The 25813-nt window shown below is 41.1% G+C and overlaps 1 protein-coding gene across 1 annotated transcript; it reads left to right on the top strand.

Moving 5' to 3' along the window:
• The first annotated feature begins 702 nt into the window (after positions 1 to 702).
• LOC114765114 (mucin-2-like) lies at positions 703 to 25730 on the top strand. The gene is made up of 43 exons (XM_028955188.1): positions 703 to 777; positions 887 to 925; positions 1105 to 1330; positions 1883 to 2012; positions 2089 to 2152; positions 2642 to 2721; positions 3190 to 3373; positions 3642 to 3761; positions 4134 to 4254; positions 4454 to 4589; positions 5155 to 5232; positions 5750 to 5819; positions 5902 to 6039; positions 6131 to 6289; positions 6390 to 6484; positions 6608 to 6746; positions 6896 to 7160; positions 7260 to 7300; positions 7917 to 8005; positions 8105 to 8256; positions 8525 to 8663; positions 8756 to 8860; positions 9126 to 9305; positions 9420 to 9656; positions 10761 to 10917; positions 12208 to 12312; positions 15250 to 15319; positions 15450 to 15451; positions 15558 to 19445; positions 19961 to 20065; positions 20157 to 20398; positions 21669 to 21846; positions 21977 to 22187; positions 22275 to 22444; positions 22939 to 23008; positions 23142 to 23251; positions 23339 to 23370; positions 23564 to 23717; positions 23810 to 23847; positions 23932 to 24039; positions 24837 to 24870; positions 25152 to 25260; positions 25395 to 25730. Exons 1-43 carry the CDS (start codon positions 753 to 755, stop codon positions 25555 to 25557), a joined length of 8958 nt encoding a protein of 2985 aa, XP_028811021.1. The 5' UTR covers positions 703 to 752; the 3' UTR covers positions 25558 to 25730.
• Positions 25731 to 25813: the final 83 nt, after the last annotated feature.

The following is a 25813-nucleotide window of genomic DNA, read 5'->3' as shown; positions in this document are numbered from 1 at the left end:
ATGGTTTGATGTACTCATGTTTGTTACCATCCTCTTCTCAGGTTCAGTGGAGCATAATAGATACTATTTTTTCAATCTACTCAATAATCACATATCACAAACCTATGGACAAAAGTAGCGTGCACCCTACCAGGTCTCATGGGTACTAAACATGCAGCTCAACTTGAACCTGGCATACTGGGCATTGGCTCAAATAATCATACTTATCAGTGTAATCATCAGAACCTTCCCATATCTGGAATATGAAGCTTCTCACCTAATAGAATATTGAAATCATTTAATACATAATTTCTCCTTTTGATTTAATAACTTTTTGAACTATTCCTGTTTCTTCTGATTGGTATGCCATAGGTCTCATAAAACCACAACAACGTGTAGCTGGTTGTGGAGCTTTGTGGTTTTTGTTTTGTTCTTTTTCTAGCACCAACCCTAACCAGTGGTGGGTGTTCTTTTAGTTCTGGTTATTTCCCAACATACCTTAACTTAATAGTGACAACAGATAATGGCCCTCTCTGGATCTTGTTTTTAAATATGAACATTATATTTATTCCCCTTTTTTTTATATCATCCTGACATGATTGATGTATTTCCATCATGTCTATATAAAAAGGTTTAATATTTAATCATGGTTTTTTCCCCTGAATTTATTCAAATCAGCAGGGTGGTTATGAGAATATAAAGGCATGTACAGGAGGTGGGTCTTACTTTTTCCACCTCTACTGCATCCCTGCTGGTTCTGACAACCAGGGACCATGAGGCTCTTCCTCCTACTTTTAAGTAAGTCTTTCATCCCAAATGAACAGAGTTCAGAAACAGACATTTTAAACATTCTCCATAAAAGTCTTTATGATATTATGTTGCCTCAGAATTTCTGTCTTGTTTTCAGGTATATTACACGTTGCTTCTACACAAACCACTGCTGATTGTAAGTGTTATGTGTATTATGTGTAACTTCAACACATTAGACACTATGTTAGAACTAGTAATGATATATTATATAAAAAACAGTCCTGTGCCTCGAAACTGAATGATGATGAAAAGTTATTTATACAAACTATTACACATTTCCTTTTGCACATTCTGAACAAATGCAAACTTCTTTAGATGTTTGCAAAACCTATGGCAGTGGGGTCTTTAAGCCCTTCACTGGAAACCCATTCTATGTGAGGACGACCTGCCATGTCACTCTCCTGCGCTTCACTTACAAGGGAGTCATCTGTGAAATCACCATCTTAGAGAGGACAAATGGAATGATGACCAAAGTGGAGATTAATGTGAATAAAATTAAAACGGTCATTTTTAATGGCACAGTTGAGGTGGATTCCAAGAGGTATGTACATTTCACTGTCTCACTCAGAAATCGGATTCATTTTAAATAATGGCAGGTTATTTTAAAACACCTTGTCAATAAAACCATTGTCAATAAATCATTGTATATTATAAATTGCAACAAATCTGCATATAACTATCGTAATTAAAGTTCAGGCAAGGTTTTTGAGTACATATACAATCACATTTTGAGTTTTATACTCACAGACACTCAAAAAGAGAGTAAACAGGAGTTTTCTTCACTGAGACTATATATTTAAGCTCAGTTCATAGATTACACATTTATCAACCACAAAATGTTACATACATATGTTTCATTAGTCTGGCTCCACAAAACCACGTACAAAGGTCAACACATATGATTTCCCATCTAAAAAAAAGTTCAGGTAAAGTGTAGTTTGGTTATTGAATTTTCCATAACATTTCTATTTTCTCTCAGTTCCTCCATGTAATTTTTACACCCGAAACAAAGTAATTGAGGTGTGGTTGCTTAATAAATAATCAAAAGTAAAACAAATACTGCAATGCTTAATTACTCACTCTACTTCTTTAGACAGTCTCTACCGTATGATCAAACCTACCAACATATCTTTGATTACGGAATCTACACCAAACTTAGAAGCAAAATTTTGCCACTGACCGTCACTTGGCACAACGCACAAGGAGGAATTCCTTTCATCTTGGCAAGTGTTAACTGGCTGATAAAAGTTCATGTTTGTAATGTTTGTTTTTCTAACAATCGCCAGTTTTACTTTGTAGGTGACCCTGAATGACCAAGGCGTAAATGACATAAGTGGCCTTTGTGGTGACCTGACAGCTCCAGGTGTGTAACCAGTGCAGTCTCAGAATGAAGTTAAGTGCTGGAGTAAAGCGGTAATTACCACTATCTTTGCTGAAGATCGCACAGAGAAATTGGGCTTCCTATATTAAATCAAACCTTTTAACAACTTAAACAGAGCACTGTAAGCAGAGCCTTGGCAGAGTTCCACAACGTGGCCTACCTCCTTGTAGTAGGAATGTAGGGTTAAAGGTCAGATATGTGAAAAACCCACTCTGCCTGCATCAAATATTTATCTACATATGTTTCAAATCAAAAATTTCAAGAACTGGAAATTGAATCACAATCCAAATTATAAGAAAAAGCACATCCTTACGAAATTGGGACAGAGTTGCCAAATCAGTCTGTCAGAAAGTGAAGTAAATAGTAATTTTGAATATTTATCCAAACAACAGACATTAGACAGATAGATGAATAAGTTGTTCTTACAACAGATTTGTGCATAAATACATTTTTCTCTTTATTTTGTTTCAGCTAATCCTGATGCATTAATTAAAGATTTTGTCTATAAAGACAGCAGCTGTTTGATCCAAGATGTTGACTATTTGAACTTGGTAAGTTACTGCTGGTACAGTTCACCATCATATTACTGCTAGTCCAAACAAATGTTAAAATGAGTGGTTATTATTCTCAATAAATGTTTGAGTCACCAAAAACATATATAAATGCTCTTCTCAACAAGCTCATGCTAGTTTCTCTGTAATAAATCATAAATCAATTGTGCACAAGAGAGAAAGAGCAGCAGGGTTCAGGAAGTGGCCCCGTAATTGGAAAGGTTGCCGGTTCGAATTCCGGTCCACTAAGGTGCTTATGTGGTGCCCCGGGTACCTTTCATGGCTGCCCACTGCTCACCAAGGGTGATGGGTTATATTGGATGTATATAGATGGACATATTTCACAATGTGCACCGTGTGCTGTGCTGCAAGGGTATAAAAGGTGTGGATATTACCAATGAATAATGGATGCCTCAGAACTGACAGCAAATGGAGTTTTGGCGTAAATTGTGTTTTTACTGCTAACAGGAGTGCGACGATGTCTTCTCACACACAATGGAGTGTTTTCAAGAAGATCCTTCACCCTTCATGTCCCTCTGTTCACAAAATATAAATGGATTTGAGACCAACACAGACATTTTTTGTTCATTCTTCAATGAATTGAATCAGACTTGTGTGTGGGATTATCTGACAAACAGTGCTATGAAATGCTGTGAGTATAAATAGCTTTCAGTACCTGAATGGCAGAAATTATCTTCAGAGAAATCATATTTTATGTTATCAAGTTTACATTTACTCTGATTACCTGAACTGATTAGAAAATGACAATTTGATGTTTAGTAAGTATATTACAGAATTATATCTGTGAACAGTGAACAGAACACTGTTGCTGCTGTAAACTGAGCAGTGAGATTGCATTATTATAAATTAAAAGTCTCCTGGGTACATTCATCTACAAAATGATGTTTCTGCTGAACCAGCTGACCCGACGTGCCCTGGAGATTTGATTTATTATCAGTCGGGAAGTGCGTACCAGCCCACCTGTTCAAATCCCACATCAAGTGACCAAGAGGGAATCAGCACCTGCTTATGCCCACAAGGTTGGTCTTTGCTCATTAACACTGTCAGAAAACGACATGAAACAGGAACACAATCATTCATACATAAATCCACAATGTAAAGGTTAAATAGGTTTAAATAGGTAAAATAGGTTTAATGACACCTTAATACAAATTTGTTTCATGTACCACTAACATCGCAGCAACTTCACCTCTAACTCAATAAGTTTACTTGATATGGTGCGTCAGTTGTCATGTTCTGGGGTTACGAGGCGTCAACTGCTTGTCAGTCCATGTGCTGATTGGCCTGATGAACAAATCATTAAGTGCCCTCGATTTGCGATGTCAAAACAGGTCTAAGAATGTTTTATCCCCACTGCATATTGGCACAGTGTGGTTCATATTCCCTCTCAGGTAAACTCCTGAATAATCGTGATGACGGCTACCACTGTGTGCCGATAGCTCAGTGTCCTTGTGTTTATGAGGACAAGAAATATGTGCCAGGGGAAACCAGAGAAACGAAATGTCAAACATGGTAAGTGTTTGAGTAAAGTACAATAGAATACAGTTAACAAGCACTTTAACCCAGTTGAAAAATAAGTATGTATATTTTTTTTATATCAACCCTCTGTGTTCAATCCTCCCAGTTTGGACACACTGTATACTAGAAGGAATGTGCAATGTACATAATATCAATAAATTTTATAAACTATAAACCTTTTCCCTTTTCACAGTAACTGTGTCAATGGTGAGTGGGAGTGCTCAGAAAATACATGCCAGAGGACGTGCATCATCGAATCCCATTTTGTCACCACATTTGATGGCCGTCAGTACAGTCTGCCAGGGAAGTGCACTTATGTTGCTGCTCAGGTGAGTGAAGGTCCAGTTGTCACTAGGAATGTTAAATTTACTTTTTGAATGCATAAACATGTTCATAAATAGCCATAGCCCAAACAAGGGACAAACATGGTTTATCAAATCAGACACTAATGGTTCAAAGAAAATTAAAAGCCTAGATGACAGGCTGCTAGTAGCCTTGTGGGTTATACACTCGCCTTTGAACCAGAAGTCACAGGTTCAAGCCCATCTTACTACCATTGTGTCCCTGAGCAAGACACATAACCCTGAGTGTCTCCAGGGGGGACTGTCCCTGTAACTACCTGATTGTAAATCGCTCTGGATAATTGTACAACTTGCTTTTGAATCTTAAGAAATTTGCCTGTGCTATAATATTAACAGCCATGCAGCCTGACTAGTTCTTCCAGGCATATCTATTTACGATTTAAACCACCAGGGTTGTGTTACAGCTGATGGTGAAATACGTAACATTTGCCTGCACCACAACAGTTTGTTAAGCAGCCACCATTCAGACTGTGCTGCCTACTGCATTGCATTGTGGTATATGTCATCAAATCCTTTTCAATTCTGTGCACAGGGTTTGGAGTGGCAGCTGAAGGTTACCTTCTCCAATGACATGTGTGTAATTAACGAAGTGCATTTTCAAATGAACCAAGTAAGCGTATAATTATAGCTATTGTAATAACGAAGCAGCCATTTTAATTATTATTCTATAAATAATTCACATATTCATATTTTATATTACATGACATTGACATGACAAGTAATTGCCGACATTTCATGAAAGAAGACACCGAGCACTTTACTCTAACAAGCACGCTTATGTACAAGATAAAAAAGAAAAACACGATGGGAAATTATTTCAGCCAGAACATGATTAAATCATCACACATGCAAACATCATTGAAGACCATGAAGATCATTTTTGTTTTATCTATTTAATTATGTAAAGCTTCCGTCCCCATACACTACTCCACAATATGATTTGGCACTTGCTTTCACTTATTTTTATAGTTCACCAACTCTTCCTATCCTTCCCCAAAAATAAAAGTTCAGCAGAGGTGTGGCCATTAACTGTAAATTATAGCGTATAAACTGTGAAGATGAAAGTACAATGAAGGTGTATTCATTTTTAAAATGTCATCATGATTTAAATGTGATCATACTTCTAGATGGAATACACTCTTTCCAATTCTGGAGTTATGACTGGGACTGAAGAAATCAAAGATTTCCTTCAGACTGGTCAGCAGATTTTTAATTATTTTAATTATTTATTATAATATTTACTGCACTAAAATATGGTTTGTTTTTGTAACCTTTTCAGGCAATATTTCAATATTCTGGCAATCCTCCATGTACGTTCAGATCACGACATATTTTGGGATGAACATCAAAGTCCAAATGTCACCAGAAATCCAGATTTATGTATCTCTGCCATCAACTCATAAAGGACAGGTTGAAGGTATATAAGTTCTTCAGAGGAGTTGTCTGTGTTTTTCTCATAGTTTTAGTATCTCCAAGGCAAATATGTTTCTCATGTTCTTGTGTTTCAGGGCTTCAAGGGCTGTGTGGAAATTATAATGATGTTTCAACTGATGATTTTAATAGCAGCGCTGGAATTGTTGAAAACTCAGCAGAGTCTTTTGCTTTGTCCTGGGCTGTGGGTAACTGCAACGCTGACATCCCCAAAGTCTGCATCAATACAGACAACGGTAACTTGCCTTTTATTCACGTTTATGATATCAACATCACTGTGTTTGAATCCTGCCACTATAGCTCCTTGTAGCAAATGCATACCTTCATTTCTTGCAGAAATCTTTGCCGAATCATTTTGTAATGTCTTACGAGACCCAAAAGGAATTTTTGCACCATGCCATCAATACGTGCAGCCTGACTGGTACCTCAAGGCAAGTGTTTTATGATTTAAACATACATTTGTTCACTGCAAGCTAAGGGATTATGAGATAGAAATCATGCACTGTCAATTGTTTTGACATTTGACATGTTTTAGATGTTTCTGTATTTTTTAGGCCTGTACCATGAAAACCTGCCAGTGCCACACGAACAATCTGATGTCTTCCCTCTGTGTTGCTGTGAGCAATTATGCAAAAGCATGTGCTAACCGTGAAATTTCTCTAGGTGACTGGGAAAAGACAACAAATTGCACCAGTAAGTTCTCAGTCATTTATTTTAGATTCTGTCACAATAGCAAAAGGTCCCTGTTCGGGTTTGGAACCAGCACCTATTTTTTTATTTTAACCAGTGAGTGATGTTTAGGTGCAATTCTGCTGTCTGTAAATCAAATACATCACTTTCAGTCATTCAAGGACCGTGTGAAGGCAACCAGGTTTTCAGCCACGCCATGCATGCGTGCAATCGCACTTGCCGTGCTCTGTCAGAGCCATACAATATGTGTAGTTGGGACTCAGAACCCGTGGAGGGATGTGGATGCCCAGAAGGGACTCATCTGGATTGGGATTCTGAGAACAAGAACAAAGTCTGCGTTCGCAGGGCTGATTGCTACTGCTACTATTCAGGAGGCCGAGTAAAGCCTGGCAATGCAACCATTGATGGACGGAAATGGTAATAACATGCATATTTTGACAATATACCAAAAAAATAGTGAGAATATATACATCATTGACTGGCTAATCGGAATGTACAATTTTTCATTTTCTAAAGCACTTGTGTTGATGGGATGCTGCAATGCTCTTCAGGCTGTGGTAAGTTATTTAAAACAATGATGATTATTTGAATAACTACAGTATAGATGACTTATAGTAAGGGCACTGGTCATATCAAGCAATATAAGTATGCTGAATAGCAGAGACCCTGCAAGTATGTTCTGGTGTGAAGGCTGAATCAGGTCATGGCTTTTATTATCATTATTATTAGATCATTTTTTGTTATATAAGTTAAATTTATTGATCTTCACACAGGCAGCTTTAAAAATTTAAAGGGTCATTTACAGAAAAAGCAATAAAATTAAATAGGATATTTAAGTTGAAATTCAAACATTTTGGATAAAATACAATTTCTTTATTTACTTTACTCGTTTAGAAGTCTTCTCAGGAATGGAATAGCAAACGTTCTAAATCTTTCAGTTCTGTTGTGCGGAGTCTGCAGATGTCCATTTTGTCTGGTTGACCCCTGAGGGGTTTGATCAGATTTGTTTCAGACCCATTCAGTGATTTCAGACAAGATTCCATGGCAAGCTAGGGTGGCATGCTGTAGAGTAGCAAGAACAATCACAAGTCAGACACAGGCACAGCAGACTTTTTAAACCTACTCAAAAAGTGGATAATCGTACCATTATTTATGCATATTTGTCATCTTTAGATTGCCTGTCTGGGAAGGCTTGTGTACATTGCCCATCCCAGTACACTGTCACTACAAACAGAACCTGTGATAGTCTGAGCAAACCACCTGTAAGTAACTTTAGTGCTTAGAATGACACAACTGAAAAAGAAATGTATGGGCTTTGTTGAAATGTGAGTGGAAATGTGAGTGGACTGATTTTATTCCAGGTTTCTAGTGTCTGTGTGAGTGGCTGCTATTGTCCTGAGGGTTTTTTCGAGGATCACAACGGAGAGTGTGTGCTTCTTGAAGAATGCACATGTGCATTTAGTGGACTGGTTTATTATTCTGGAGATATTGTTGACAACAACTGTCAAAAATGGTGCGTATGCTACTCCGCACATTTCTCCATAACGTGAGCGTATGTCACTTCATACCCACCTGAACTCAATGGCATATATACATAAATCTCCTCTCTCTTTTTAAAATATTTCTTATAAATATTACAAATCCATCTCCATGTCCTCATGTTGTACTGCCACTTTACCTTGTCAGTAATATATACCTTGTGTCCACTTTTTCACTACTTGTGCTGTCTTGTCCTACTTTTGCACTATTGTGGATTATCTGCATTTATCTTGTATCCACAGTGTATGTGAAAAAGGTCACTGGAAGTGCTCTGAAAAGTCGTGTGTGGGAAAATGCCAGGTGTACGGCAATGGACACTATCAGACCTTTGACTCAAACTGGTACCAATTTGATGGAAATTGTCAATACACTCTTGCGACGGTATGTCCAACTAATTAAATTTTTCACACTGCGTTCATTAAAATATCATGGAACAATGACAAGTTTTTTTTTTTTGCTGTCCTACCTAACAGGACGGCTGCGCCAATGTGAGCCCACAGTTTGCTGTTTATGTGGAGAGCATTCCCTGCTGTGAAGCAGAGATTACCTGTTCTCGCAACATCAGAGTGGAGCTTCCGGTATGCAGTCATTCAGAGTGGATGTATAGTACTATTACATTACGTGTCTAGATGCAATGCTTATTCATAACACTTCTATTTTGCCAATAAATCCAAACATTTCAAACATGAGTCCCTTCTGAGCCTTTCACAATCCATGTCTTTGTAAAGATTTTCCATTGGACTCAATAAACACCCTAGAATCAGTTTAAATATGGATCATAGCTGATGTCCTACAGATCAGAACTGATGTGAGAGTACTGCACTTTGACCTCCCTGAATTAAGGACTCTACCCTGCTCCTGAGTGACATGATGCTGAAGGTCACGAACCACGCAGAGGAAACCCCTACATTTTCAAATTACACCGTGGGACTCTACATAGTAATTACTGTGCCAAGGTTTGGTCTCACCCTGGTCTGGGACAAACACACCAGACTGTCTCTCCAGCTGGAGGGCAGTTGGAAAGTAAGTTCATGCCATTACATTACGTGTCTAGATGCGATACTTATTCATAACACTTGAATTTATGAAACACACGTCACACACCAAAATCACATAAAGCCTTTGTTTGAATAATAGGGGAAAGTGTGTGGCCTCTGCGGGAACTTTGATTCCAGTGTGACCAATGAGTTCCAGCACAACAACTACTCACTGAGTCCACTGCAGTTTGGAAACAGCTGGAAGGCTGCTACCCCGCCCTGCTCAGACGTGACCCAAGAAATATTTCCCTGCCAGCGCCACTCTTACTGTGCTGCATGGGCTGAACGCCGGTGCCAGATATTGCGGGGCGACATTTTTCAAAGCTGCCATCTCAAGGTACGAATGGACACTGATAATGTGTAATACAGTTAGATGTAGATTTTGGGGCAGTGGTGGCCTATAAGGAAGGAACTCATAATAAGAAGGTTGCAGGTTCAAATAACAAAATATAGGGCGACCAGTCAGCCACTTTACCCTGGACGTAATAATAAAAATAAAAAAAAAACATTTTTTTCTTTTATCCAAACTATCAGTGGACTGCATTTTCCTCAGATGTTCAGGGAGGGCATTCCACAGACAAAGGGCTGCAACACAGAAAGCTGTCACGGTGCTGGGTGCACGGGTCTGGGGGCAAGGAGTAGGTTAGACGATGCAGAGCGAAGGAACCTTGTAGAAATAAATGAAGTAAGAAATTCTTTCAAATAGGGCGGAGCAGACCCTTGAATGAGTTAGGAGGTGAGTTGGTGAGTTAGGTGAGTGGTGTGTTTTGAGACAGTGAGGATGCAACTAATTGTATTATCAAAGCAATAAACGAGAGTGTTTCTGAGTTGTTGAATTCAATCAGTTGTGAAGTGATTGTCATTGTCAAACACTGCAGTACAGCACACCTTGGTGAGCAGTGAGCAGCCATGACAGGCGCCCAGGCAGTAGTGTGTGGGGACGGTGCTTTGCTCAGTGGCACCTCCGTTTATGGGACCGCTTCCTTAACTGCTAGGCCACCAGTTGTTCAACATTGCACTTGTTGGGACTGGTGGAGAGAAGTTCAGCCAGGAACACTGTGCAGGTCTTCTGCCTCGCATTGGTTACGATGAATAGATGCAGGAGTAGTGTAGGTCTGTTGGAGGAGCCGCAAACAGATCATGTACATATCCTCTCCACACACGCTGCAGTGATTCTAACTTCTGATTGTAAGTCGTTCTACATGTCCTTTTTTTTTTGGAGACCTGGAAGTTGGGTTCAGTCAGTTTTTTTTTAGTTTTTCGAGTTTTTGAGCGCTAGTCAAAGTATTCTGGCATCACCACATGTACTAAGACGTCTTCTTTTTCACAAACTTAAATCTGGTCGCCCTAAATAATATATTCAAAAGACGTTTGATGGATAAACTTCCTAATTTCACAGTGTATTCTCAAACTCTATTCTGCTTTGTATTCTGCCCGGCAGGTGGACCCTGAGGCATTTTTCCAGGCCTGTGTGCTGGAGTCCTGCTCCTGTGAGTTTGAGGGGAAATTCTTGGGCTTCTGCACAGCTGTAGCAGCTTATGCTGAAGCCTGCAGTGAGCAAGGCGCCTGCATCAAATGGAGGACTCCAGATCTGTGTCGTATGTAACTCTCTATTTGCACTTTACAGAATAATCATTATGTAATCATTAAACCATTAATATATTACACTTACATAATTTATCATAAATAATATTAGATTCATTCAATATTAATGTTTTGTTTACTGAGTCATGTGAAAAAAGAACACCCCAATAAAAAATGTATTAAAAAAAAATCAGCTCATTTTTATGCAATATTATATCTGAGCTAATTCCATCACAAAACAAAGAAGATGAAACAGTAACTTATTAAGTAAAATAAATGAACTGTATATGTTTTTTGTGTATTTACTTTGTTATCAGAGAATTAGGGTTATGTTCTCTTAAAACATTCGCTCTTCAACATTACATGCTTTCCGAAGCCCCTCTCCGGACGAAGCCAAACTAAAAATTGAACTGCTTAATCAGCATTTAACAATGCAAATTGTATTAATACAGAAATCCAACAAACTCATTTTTTTAAGGAATTCTATTATTTACACAGTTCTAAAACTATCACAAACAGCAACGAAAAAGCAAAAATGTTTATTTCTCACTCACATTCACACCAGCTATCTCACGGCACTCCAACCCGTCCCTCTTTCATCCTTTCACTGCAGCTTCCCATGGCTTTAGAAAATACATTTGCTCAAAATATGTGTCACAGATGCTGTATTTATGCCCACCATCCTCCACCAGAGCTATTAATCAGTTTGTTCAATTAGAGTAGTGCTTCTAAATCTGATGCCTCTTGAGGTAAGTAAAACTGTTGTTTGCAATATTTAATGTTTAATTTTTTCCATATGTTGACTTTAAGTGGATAAATCAGTTTAGCATAGTGTCGCATGGATGGGTTGATCTCCTCTTTTCCCCAAGATTGGTTTTTGAAGTGATTCGTTACATTATTGGCTTCTACCATCATATTCATGCTGGTTAAAAAATGGTGTTCTGACCACGCCCCTTAAACTCAAAACAATGACTGAAAACTAAATCAAATTTAGACTTCTGGGTATAGGGCATTGGACGGCAATGTGACAATAACTTTTATAAGTTATAGTCACATTAAGTTATCATCATAATAAGTTTTAGTCCCAGTCAAGAAAAGACTGGAAGTAGAAATAGATTTAACATTGCTGATAATCTAATATTTTATGATTGTGTAAGTGTAATAACAATTTGATCCCCTGATGATTTTTTAAGTTTGCCCACTAATAAAGAAATGATCAGTCTATAATTTGTACATACATCAGAACTGTATGGTCTAATAAGTATGACAGTGTACATACAATGTTCATTCTGTTCTCTGCACAGCGGTATATTGTGACTACTACAATGAACGAGATGAATGCAGCTGGCATTATGAACCTTGTGGGGTCATGACATGCAACAATAAGACCTTTGCAAGCACACTAGAGGGTATGTTCACAATCCTTATTCATATTATTTACGCTTGCACAAATTTTCATCATTTCTATTGTTCTCTGAAAGTATGTACCAAGTTGGTGTAATTGTCATGTTGTTGTTAATTCTGAAATTGTCACGACCGCAAGCTGAGGGGGGAGAGAAGCGCAGAGGCGGGACATGCTGGGAAGGGAGTTTCATTAATAAACAATAAATAAATACAAATAAACAATGGCGCGGTGGCCAAAAAGGGAAATAAAGTGGGATCAACTAAAACAAACCTGCAGGCGTGTGCCGATTGCCAGAACTCGAAATACATACATAGTTGCAAGGTCAAGTTTACTAAAATGCCGTCGCTCCCGAAGGGGCGGAAATCTCTGGCTTTTATGCGCTGTCCGGATTGAGCACAGGTGATGAGCCCAGCTGCAGTCAATTCTGACAGAGCCCCCCCCCCCCCTCGAAGGGCTACGTCCTCGGAGCCCCAGCAGTACCATCAGTGGAGGCGGCGGGGCGGACGGCGGCAACCACAGGGCTCCTGCCCTGCTGTATCCTCCCCTTGGAGGACCCGGTCCCTCGGGCTGGCTCCCCGGCGTGGCGGCCCCGGTACCTCGGGCTGGCTCCCCGGTGTGGTCAGGCGTGGCGGCCCCGGACCCTCGGGCTGGCTCCCCGGCGTAGTCAGGTGTGGCGGCCCCGGACCCTCGGGCCGGCTCCCCGGGTGAGTCACTTCACTTCCAGGGGTGTGAGAAGCGACAACGGCGGCATTCCTCCAGCCCGAATGTCCAGAGTACTGCCCATGGGAGTTGATCGTGCCCTGGGTCCAGGATGTCCACAGGGTGGACGACTGTCAGAGTTACTGGTGGGAGGACACGGATGGCAAAAGCGACAATGACGTGGATTTTTGTTGGGCGGTCGGTGCCGGGATGGCTCCGCCCAGCGCGCGCATCCGAGATCGTCGCGACGTCCGTGAAGACCCACGTGACTTCCGAGAGTACGAGGTCGACACAGACTACAACGAGGATGATGCTGGTTGGGGGGTCAGAGCCTGGATGGCTCCGCCCATCGTGCCTGTCCAGAATCACATGCGGGGGTAAGCTGGGAGAACAAGGTGACGGGAGGTCACCAGCCAGCAACTGCACTGCCGGAACTGCCTCGCGAGGAGGGGTAGAGTTCGATCCCTGGCTCAGGGTCTGGCCAATCAAACTGCCCTCAGTCTCTGCAGGAAGTCCCGAAAACTCCTTCTGTCAGTCTCTCCCTGCTGCTAGAGGGCTGCGCCCCAGCCCCATGCTGACCCAGTCAGACACGCGAGGATGGTGGTGATCTCATCCACATCTGCTGCCCAACTGAAGGGTCCCGGGACCATTGGGCTGTCCCACCTGGGTCTGGGCTTGTAGCTGGAGAAGTTGGTGGGTGTGTGGCATGGTGCTGCACTGCCGTTCAGCTGGGGCACGTCCGGGCAGAGGGAAGGCGGGTCAGCGACTGGAGCTGGGAAGGAGTCTTCCTTGCGAGGCAGTTCCTGCAGTGCAGTTGCTGGCTGGCGACCTCCTGTTGCCCTGTTCTCCCAGCTTACCCCCGCATCGCCGTCTTCCTCCTCGCTGTTGTCGCACGTCTGGGAGTGACGTGGGTCTCCACGATTCTGGACGGGCATGATGGGCGGAGCCATCCCGGCACCAAACTGCCCAACCAGCGTCATCCTCGTCGTACTAGACATTGTGATGATCTCGAATGCGCCCGCTGGGTGGAGCCATCCCGGCACCAACCGCCCAACGAAAATCCACGTCATCGTCACTTTTGCCTTCCGTGTCCTCCCACCGGTGACTCCGAGAGTCGTCCACCTTGCAGACATCCTGGACCCAGGGCACGATACACTCCCATGGGCAGTACTCTGGACATTCGGGCTGGAGCCTACCCACCTCCTCACTGGAGGAACGCCGCCGTTGGAAGTGACACCCCTGGAAGTAACGTGGGTCCCCACTCACCCGCCGATGTTGTCGCTTCCGGTTTTCGTGGATTCTCCCGGGGGTGACGTCATCAAGCGGTGCCGCGCGTCATGGCTCATCACGGAGAAAGCGCTCCACCAGAACAGGTGTTGCGTCTCTCCCCTGGTGTCCGCGTTTGTCGCGCCGGCCTGCGTCCTTCTCCTCTCCTTCTTTCTGCTTCCGCGCTTTTGGGTGGAGCTCCGACATTCTGTCATGACCGCGAGCTGACGGGGGAGGGAAGCGCAGTGGCGGGACATTCGGGAAACGGGATTTATTCACAAAATAAACAATAAACACAAAAAACGTGGCCGAAAATAGTTTAAACAAAGGGGAGAACATAAACTTGCCTGCAGCAGTGTGCCGATTGCCAGAACTCAAAATACAAACATAGTTGCAAGGTCAAGTTCACTAAAATGGGTGGTAGTAGCCTAGTGGGTAAGACACTCGCCTGTGAACCAGGAGACCCAGGTTCAAATCCGACTTACTACCATTGTGTCCTTGAGCAAGACACTTAACCTTAAGTTGCTCCAGAGGGACTGTCCATGTAACTACTGATTGTAAGTCGCTCTAGATAAGGGCGTCTGATAAATGCTGTAAATGTAAATGTAAAATGCCGTCGCTCCCGAAGGGGCGGAAATCTCCGGCATTTATGTGCTGTCCGGATTGGGCACGGGTGATGAGCCCAGCTGCAGTCAATCCTGACAATAATTATTGAATAAAATGAATAATTCCTTTGCCAACTACTGCAAGTACCTCTCCAAGTCATAACAAAAACATATGTACCACCCACCCCCACCCTCCTTTCATCTAAACTTTGATAATAAAAAAGACAAATTGCCATATTTAAATCTAATAAACTGTTTTCACCTTGTATTTGAAGTGGCTGAAAATGATTTGTCACTAGTACTAGATCATAATGAGATTCAGGATGTATAAATAAATAGAAATACTTAGCAGAATGTGTTCTTTTATAAAGGCTGCTACCCTAGATGTCCTAAAGAAAAACCATACTATGATCCAGAGTCCAGACTCTGCACTGAACAATGGTGAGTCTGTCATTTTTAGTTCTTATTATAATATTTTTCAAAATTAGATTCAGTTTTAAATCATTATGTCTTAAACATGGTGGTTTTCATTTTTTTCATTTCTCAATATGCGGCTGCCTGTTGGTTTCAGTGGTAAGTGTGAATCCCTTCTGAAAAAAATACTCTTTATTTGTAAAAAAAAAAATCTGTGTTAGTAAACTTTTTTAGTAAATCAATTTACTTTTAACAACTATAACAGCTACAACAACTACAACAACTACATCTACTACAACAACAAAGTCTTCATCATCACATACAACAAAACCAACAACTCCAAGCACAGAAACACCAACTACAACAGTGACACAACCCCTAACAACTACAACACAATCTTCATCAGTACCTACTACAAAATCAACCCCAGTCACAACAACACCAACAACAGTGACACAGCCTCTAACAACTACATCAGGGAAACCATCATCATCTACTACAAAAGTAACAACCCCAGTCACAGAAACAACAACAAAACTCACAAAACCTCCAACAACTATAACAGAGCCCACTTTATCTACAAAATTGACAACTCCAACCACAGAAATAATAGTGACAAAATCCGACAAAACAAGTCCAACATTACCTTTAATAGTAGTAACGACAACAGTGACACAGCCTCCTACAACTCCAACGGTGCAGCCATCATCACCTACAACAGAATTAACTACCCCAGTCACAACAACACCAACCACAGTGACACAGCCTCCAACAACTACACCAGTGCAACCATCATCACCTACAACAGAATTAACAACCATTGTCACAACAGCACCAACAACAGTGACACATTCTTCAACAACTACAGCAGTGCAACCATCAACACCTACAACAGAATTAACAACCCCAGTCACAACAGCACCAACAACAGTGACACAGCCTCCAACAACTACAGCAGTGCAGCCATCATCACCTACAACAGAATTAACAACCCCATCCACAGAAATACCAACAACAACAACAGTGACACAGCCTCCAACAACTACATCAGAGCAACCATCATCACCTACAACAGAATTAACAACCCCTGTCACAACAGCACCAACAACAACAGTGACACAGCCTCCAACAACTACAGCAGTGCAACCATCAACACCTACAACAGAATTAACAACCCCTGTCACAACAGCACCAACAACAGTGACACAGCCTCCAACAACTACAGCAGTGCAGCCATCATCGCCTACAACAGAATTAACAACCCCATCCACAGAAATACCAACAACAACAACAGTGACACAGCCTCCAACAACTACATCAGAGCAACCATCATCAGCTACAACAGAATTAACAACCCCAGTCACAACAACACCAACAACATTGACACAGCCTCCAACAACTACAGCAGTGCAGCCATCATCACCTACAACAGAATTAACAACCCCATCCACAGAAATACCAACAACAACAACAGTGACACAGCCTCCAACTCCTACATCAGAGCAACCATCATCACCTACAACAGAATTAACAACCCCTGTCACAACAGCACCAACAACAGTGACACAGCCTCCAACAACTACAGCAGTGCAGCCATCATCACCTACAACAGAATTAACAACCCCTGTCACAACAGCACCAACAACAGTGACACAGCCTCCAACAACTACAGCAGTGCAGCCATCATCACCTACAACAGAATTAACAACCCCTGTCACAACAGCACCAACAACAGTGACACAGCCTCCAACAACTACAGCAGTGCAGCCATCATCACCTACAACAGAATTAACAACCCCATCCACAGAAATACCAACAACAACAACAGTGACACAGCCTCCAACTCCTACATCAGAGCAACCATCATCACCTACAACAGAATTAACAACCCCAGTCACAACAGCCCCAACAACATTGACACAGCCTCCAACAACTACAGCAGTGCAGCCATCATCACCTACAACAGAATTAACTACCCCATCCACAGAAATACCAACAACAACAACAGTGACACAGCCTCCAACTACTACATCAGAGCAACCATCATCAGCTACAACAGAATTAACAACCCCTGTCACAACAGCACCAACAACAGTGACACAGCCTCCAACAACTACAGCAGTGCAGCCATCATCACCTACAACAGAATTAACAACCCCTGTCACAACAGCACCAACAACATTGACACAGCCTCCAACAACTACAGCAGTGCAGCCATCATCACCTACAACAGAATTAACAACCCCAGTCACAACAGCACCAACGACAGTGACACAGCCTCCAACTACTACATCAGAGCAACCATCATCACCTACAACAGAATTAACAACCCCAGTCACAACAGCACCAACAACAGTGACACAGCCTCCAACAACTACAGCAGTGCAGCCATCATCACCTACAACAGAATTAACAACCCCATCCACAGAAATACCAACAACAACAACAGTGACACAGCCTCCAACAACTACATCAGAGCAACCATCATCACCTACAACAGAATTAACAACCCCAGTCACAACAGCACCAACGACAGTGACACAGCCTCCAACAACTACAGCAGTGCAGCCATCATCACCTACAACAGAATTAACCACCCCAGTCACAACAGCACCAACAACAGTGACACAGCCTCCAACAACTACAGCAGTGCAGCCATCATCACCTACAACAGAATTAACAACCCCATCCACAGAAATACCAACAACAACAACAGTGACACAGCCTCCAACTCCTACATCAGAGCAACCATCATCACCTACAACAGAATTAACAACCCCAGTCACAACAGCACCAACAACATTGACACAGCCTCCAACTCCTACATCAGAGCAACCATCATCACCTACAACAGAATTAACAACCCCAGTCACAACAGCACCAACAACATTGACACAGCCTCCAACAACTACAGCAGTGCAGCCATCATCACCTACAACAGAATTAACAACCCCAGTCACAACAGCACCAACAACAGTGACACAGTCTCCAACAACTACAGCAGTGCAGCCATCATCACCTACAACAGAATTAACAACCCCTGTCACAACAGCACCAACAACATTGACACAGCCTCCAACAACTACAGCAGTGCAGCCATCATCACCTACAACAGAATTAACAACCCCAGTCACAACAGCACCAACGACAGTGACACAGCCTCCAACTACTACATCAGAGCAACCATCATCACCTACAACAGAATTAACAACCCCAGTCACAACAGCACCAACAACAGTGACACAGCCTCCAACAACTACATCAGAGCAACCATCATCACCTACAACAGAATTAACAACCCCAGTCACAACAGCACCAACGACAGTGACACAGCCTCCAACAACTACAGCAGTGCAGCCATCATCACCTACAACAGAATTAACCACCCCAGTCACAACAGCACCAACAACAGTGACACAGCCTCCAACAACTACAGCAGTGCAGCCATCATCACCTACAACAGAATTAACAACCCCATCCACAGAAATACCAACAACAACAACAGTGACACAGCCTCCAACTCCTACATCAGAGCAACCATCATCACCTACAACAGAATTAACAACCCCAGTCACAACAGCACCAACAACATTGACACAGCCTCCAACTCCTACATCAGAGCAACCATCATCACCTACAACAGAATTAACAACCCCAGTCACAACAGCACCAACAACAGTGACACAGTCTCCAACAACTACAGCAGTGCAGCCATCATCACCTACAACAGAATTAACAACCCCATCCACAGAAATACCAACAACAACAACAGTGACACAGCCTCCAACAACTACATCAGAGCAACCATCATCACCTACAACAGAATTAACAACCCCAGTCACAACAGCACCAACGACAGTGACACAGCCTCCAACAACTACAGGAGTGCAGCCATCATCACCTACAACAGAATTAACCACCCCAGTCACAACAGCACCAACAACAGTGACACAGCCTCCAACAACTACATCAGAGCAACCATCATCAGCTACAACAGAATTAACAACCCCAGTCACAACAGCACCAACAACAGCGACAAAGCCTCCAACAACTACAGCAGTGCAGCCATCATCACCTACAACAAAACAACCAAAAAGTACAGTATTTCAAACTACTACAGCACCATTTATCACAACGAAAACACCTACTACAGGTAAATAAAAACGTTTTTCATTAAAAAGGACAAATAACTTACAATTTGAATTAGTTTTTAATGAAATTTCCAGTGTTCTTTTGTATTTAATCATATGTAATGATGTAACAGTTTGAGGGATGGGGGGTTGCATGGTTGTGGGAGACTGCTCATTGTTTTGCTGTTTGGGGCTTTGTGGGTGGACTTTTTCAAAATGTTGTCAGGGAATAAGTTGTCATTAAGGTCTGAGGAGTGTTCTCTTTTGTGGTTAAAATTGCCATATACTTAGTTGCTCAGTAAAAAGGTAAGGGTACCTGATAGGTTGATTGTAATTTTAGTCTTTTCCCATCATTTGCCATTGCTTTTGTAGTATATACATGTACTATCTTGTAATATACATGTACTTAATATGTACATAACCATGGTGAAGATATGACCAAATGTGGCCATAGCTTAGATAAGTGTAGATACTGTTTTTAAAGAAAAACACAGTCATTTTTTTTGTCTTCTTACCATTTGTCATATTGAATAACCAGCATGCACCTGCCCAGACCCACAAAGTCAATCTAATTTAAAGTGTCCTCGAGGGAAAAACAGCCCAGTTACAGATGGATGTGGCTGTAAAACTACAATGTGTGACTGTAAGTGTCAAGTTTTCTTGGCATTTGAATACTTTCCACTGACAATCTAAAAAATATTGTAACTGAAATAGGATTTGTTTCCTTTTCTTAGGTCGCTGTGATGTCTATGGCGATCCTCATTACACCACCTTTGACGGTCAAAGTTTTGACTTTCTGGAAAACTGTAGCTATGTTTTAGTCCAGGAGAAAAATCCGAAGTACAACTTCAGCATTGTGGTCGACAACTATTTCTGTATGGCTGGTACAAAGGCATCATGTGCCAGAGGGATCACTCTGAAATATCGGAACAACACCGTCATTGTCAAAATTACAAAGATGTATTCTACAGTAGAAGTATGTATTTAACAAGAAGCTAATAAATCTACTAGTGCTGCTTTTTACCAGTAAAAGTAACTCACAAAATGATTTCCAAAACACAAATATTTGATTAATTAGTCTTATTGCCGGCGATGTGGTCCAAGCTCTTACACCGTTCGTGCAGGGAACAAACAGAATTTATCAGAGTGCCTGGTACCCCTTATTCCCGGAGCACTCCTCATAGTATTCCCCAAGGGACACGTTCAAATGATCATTTGACAGATCCGCCCCTCTCTTTACCCCAGTGTCTAAGACATGTGGTCGCAGATATGATGAGACAACTACAAAGTCAATCATCAAACTGTGACCTAGGATGTCCAGATGCCAAGTGCACTTTTGGACCCCCTTGTGCCTGAACGTAGTGTTCTTTATGGACAATCCATGCTGGAAACAGAATCCAACAATGAAACACCGCTTCAGTATCTCATGGTCTTGGAGTCTTCTCATGGAGAAGGGTGCAAGAGATCAACAGGCGGATTGGTGAGGCGTTGGCAGCCATGCAAGCTATGCATTGATCTGTCCTTGTAAATAGGGAGCTGAAGCCAGAAGCTCTTGAATTACTGGTTGATCTACATTCATACCCTCACTTACGGTCACAAACTCTGGGTAGTGACCAAAAAAAGATACAAGCGTCCAAAATGAGCTTCCTTCACAGGGTGGCTGGGCTCTCCTTTAGTGATAGGGTGAGAAGCCCAGTCATCCAGGATGGGATCAGAGTAGAGCTGCTGCTCCTCAAAGACAGATGCGACGCTGTCCTGAGAACGCTTTGGGATGTGTGAAACTGAAGTGTGAAACACCGCACACGGTGCACACAACAAAATGTGTCCTCTGCATTTAACCCTTCACCCTGAGTGAGCAGTGACAGCAATGACAGGCGCCCGGGGAGCAGTGTGTGGGGACAGTGCTTTGCTCAGTGGCATCTTGGCGGATCGGGATTGGAACCGTCAACCTTCCTATTACTGAGCCGCTTCCTTAACTGCCACCACTGCCCCATAGGCTACCACTGCCCACGTGATCCGACCTCGGATAAGTGGGAGAAAATGACAGTGATGATATTAGATTCATTCAAAAATAAGTTTCTTATTTTTATGCTTTTCAGGATATAACAAAAATACTTCTACATTCACTAACTACTACATTTATAGCTACCTATAACCTGTTTCATGTGCTTCTAAGAGTAAAGTATAACTACATTGCAGGTATAAAAATAACTTGGTTCAGATATGTATTTCATGTTGTCTTCCAGGCGTCTCTAAACAATATAAGCATCAAAGCACCATATCAGGCAAATGGAATTCGTTTTGACACTGCAGGATCTTTGTACATTCCGGACATCCGAACATCTATCTCACTCACTCCTTCTCACACCCTGGGGATCACTTTAGCAATGGAGCACTTCCAGAATAATACTGAAGGGCAGTGTGGTGAGACACTGGAATTTCTTTCTTTTAGATTTACATTGGTCAGATTTGTGTGCCAGGTTTTGTCAACTACAGATTGCTATCCTGCTGAATTATACAGACTCATTGAGTTGGTGTGATTATTTTTTCAAAGGTGTATGCGGTGGTGGCTCCTGTGTTCGACCAAATGGGATTGTTGAAAATTCGAATTGTTGTCACATAACATCATATGACTGGATTTATAACGACCCCTCAAAGCCCTACTGTAAACCTCAACCACCATATTTACCCTGTGTACCTCCTCTTCCTCCAACACCTTGTACTCCAAATGGCCAAACTAATCTCTGCAAGCTTCTTCGTCACAAGTTAGTCCTTGTTCCAATAATAATTTTTCTATTTTTTCTATTTATTACACATTAACATCAACATGTTTGGTGTTTATGTTTTATTAGAGTGTTTGAGGTGTGCAGCAACAGTGTGGATTTAAAGAAACTGGAGGAGAACTGCAACTTTGATGCCTGCACAGGCAATAGCACTTTTTTTGCATGCTCAGTACTGCAACAGGCAGCTACCGAATGTGGCAAGTGTGTGGAATGGCGCAACCTAACTAATGGAGTTTGTGGTAAGTAAGTAAATAAATGACAGGCCATGTGATACACCAAAAAAATATTTCTCAGCTACTTGGAGAAAATTAAGATACGGACATCTTGAATGAGAATTCTAAAAGGAAGGGTTGACCGAGCTATCTGAGAAATCTTGTTTCCCACTCCAAACCCCTTTTCTGTATTTGTTTTGTTTTTATTATTTTTATATGTATTTATATTTACATGAAAATGGAACTAATAATTCACAGGGTAAAAGCTTGACTGAAAACAGCTGGAAAATAAATGTTATAATAGTTTGTTGAAATAGTATGTGGAATAAGTCTGGAATGATGCAAAACCAAATGTTATCAATTAACATCTAGTATTAAGCCATTTTGGAAATATAGAAAACTCAAATTTGCAGAACGATTTCATCGATTGGCCAAACTGCAGAATTCACAGGGGTTGGTGGAATTCAGAAGGCACTGAATATTTGCTTCATGTGCAACACTGTTTCTGTAATATTTTCCAGATATCAGCTGTCCTGGAGGAATGGTGTACAAAGATTGCCAAAATAAGCTTGATGACTTCTGCTGTTCTGGGTGAGTCTTATAAATGCAGGTCTGATAGGTTCCACATAACCCTTCTCTTCTCTTGGTCCTTGTAGTTTCTAGGGCCATTGTTCTTCATTGTTATCACTGTTTTTAAACCTGATTGAACTTGCATTTTGAACAGAGATCGTGTCCAAGGGAATCAAACATATAAGCCAGTGTCTGGTTGCTTCTGTCCTGACAACAAGTTTCGTGCTGAAAAATACAAAGAAATCTGTGTGGACTCATGTCATAGTAAGTACAGGTCAATATATTAACAAATGCTCACTTTTATGAGCTGAGCAGATCTTCACAAAATGTCTGTTCTACTTTTTTTCCCAGACTGTAAAGGTCCACTGGGAGAACCAATGCCGGTAACAATCAGCAAATATAGTACATTTATTTCAATTTCACATTTTAAGTCTATGCACTATGCTTCACAGTGACAATAACTTCACGTTTACATGTTATGAGAACTTTAAATATCTACAGCAAATATCCACACGAATTTACTTGAGCTGAATAGTGAATATGATCTTCAGTTTCTGTATCTTCTGTTCCTTTCAGGCTGGTACCAATTGGCAGTCAAACTGCCATACCTGCACATGTAATAACCTCACACTGATAGAGGAGTGTAAGCCTCTTCCTCCACCAGCTCCAGTTACCTGTGGCCCCAACTTTGTCGCTGTTGTAAAAGGCCCTTGCAACGAACAGATTTGTGGTAATGATTTCACCAAATTTAATTGATTTGCTTTTTCATAAAGTTTTTCAAAACGCAGAATCCTCACAAAGTTTTTTTTTGTTCTGGTGAAGTTGAAAAAACCTGTCAGTACAGTGGAGGGACGTATAAGGTATTGTGAGAAGGACTTGATGTAAAAGTATGTAATCTGATTTGTAGAGAACTATAACAATGTATCCTTACCCCTCCTGGGCAGGTGGGGGACAGGTGGACAGACCCCTCCCAGCCCTGTGTGTCCTTCAGCTGTAACAGCAGTGGCATACAAATGGAGAAGACTCAATGTCCTCAGCAGAACTGTTCACAGGTCAGATATATTCATTATATTTCATGAGAATTAGTTAATCTATGCATTTAGAATTGCCATATTTAATTGTAGAATAAATAAATATATTTTAAGTTGGAATAATTTAAAATAGTTGTATTATTTTCATAATTCATTTAAATTGTTATTATATATTTATTTATTGTTTATTTGAAGATATTTGTGTATATACCTGCCAAACTGCCATGCATTTATCAAGCTTTTCAAGCCATGTACACTGAGCCAGGGGTGTGTCTACAGGGGTGGAAAGAGGTGGCACTGGCCACCCTTTAAATCTGATTGGCCACCTAACCAACCACAAACTGTTAATTCGTTTGTTCAGTTAGAGTAGAGTTTTAAAACCTGAAGCCTCTTGGGGTGAGTAAACAGTTGATAAGCAAGAGGGTTAGCATAGTGCCTCTGTGACCAAACCTCCTCTTGTCCACGAACATGTCTGGTCTGGTTTTTACTTGATGGCATGAAAAAATTAATACAATATATGTAGTATCCTCCTTTTACATCTTGCTGAATGTGTGTACATCTGATGAGAGAAGAAACAAAAGAGAGAGAAGAAAAAACAAATATCATTTGCATAGCAGTGGTAGGACAATCCACAGGATAATAAATGCATTAGAACCAGCCAAGTATTGAGCCCTGAGGTACAAAATTATCTTGTGGTTAACAGTGTCAAATGCAGTTGAAAGGTCCAGAAAGATTCAGACTGATGGTATTTGTCACTAAGGCATGCAATGTAGGATATTATTAAGTCTGTAAACAGGACGTTGTTTTTGTTTCTACAGAAAATTCTGGATAAGAATCAGTGCTGCTACTCATGTAAGTCTCAGTTGATTTGACATCTCCTTCAAGGAACTGTGGGTTATGTCACTGTCATTTTAATATTAAAATTATATACTTTATAATGAATATTTTATTCTATTCTATTTCACATTTGATTTTTCATTCTGTTCAAATAATTTCTTTGATTTTGCAAAAAAAAAAAAAGAACCAGTTTATACCAAAAACCCACTTCAGTGTGGGTACAATGCTGCAGTAAGTCAGTACATACAACTAATCTAACAATATTCACCATCTCCACACATCTCCTTTTCCTACAGGTAACGACGGTTGTGCCCCACAGTTGACCAACATTACTGTTAAGGTGGACAACTGCACAAGGACTATAGAGTTGCCTGCGTGTATGGGCCAGTGCAGCACATACTCCAGGTGAGACAGAATTCATCATACATGTATGAAATCACACATCTAACCTTTAAATCTTAAAATATAGCATTATGATTTTTGCCATTTCGACAAATGCATGCAAATAGTTATTTTGTTACCATATCTCAATGTTTTAGGTGGAGTCTTAAAGATAATGTTCTACAGCAAGAGCCGTTCTTCTGTAAGGAGAATACCTGGATTAACCGTGATGCCAATCTGGAGTGCACTGGCAAAATAATAAAATACAGCTACAAACATGTAACGAGCTGTCAGTGCCAGGCCTGTCCTGGAGACGTGTAAATGTCTCACATCTTTTCTCAGAAGCTCTTTGTTTTCCAGTGTGTCACTAACAACGTCATTACTCATTTTATTTCAATTAAAATATATTAACCTTTGAATCATTATGTAATTGGGGACTATCTTCTGAAACTGTCCTAGTATATTAAATATCATATTAAATGTAATGCATCAAACTATTGGTGTCAGTTTTCATTTATAGGTTTAGGCCTTTATAGATATTGAAGCAAAAATCCTGTTGAATTACAATTTCTAGGGT

The sequence above is a fragment of the Denticeps clupeoides genome, chromosome 15 (genome assembly GCF_900700375.1).
Source record: "Denticeps clupeoides chromosome 15, fDenClu1.1, whole genome shotgun sequence".
NCBI lineage: Eukaryota > Metazoa > Chordata > Actinopteri > Clupeiformes > Denticipitidae > Denticeps > Denticeps clupeoides.
The sequence above is the reverse complement of the archived record's forward strand: the minus strand, read 5'-3'. Positions and strand labels throughout refer to the sequence as shown.

Excerpts from the sequence above, each read along its gene's own strand:
- LOC114765114 (XM_028955188.1), top strand. The coding sequence starts at position 753 with ATGAGGCTCTTCCTCCTACTTTTAA. Across the intron at positions 6,747-6,895 it reads AAAGACAACAAATTGCACCA|TCATTCAAGGACCGTGTGAA; the intron begins GTAAGTTCTCAG and ends CATCACTTTCAG. Across the intron at positions 8,257-8,524 it reads GACAACAACTGTCAAAAATG|TGTATGTGAAAAAGGTCACT; the intron begins GTGCGTATGCTA and ends TTGTATCCACAG.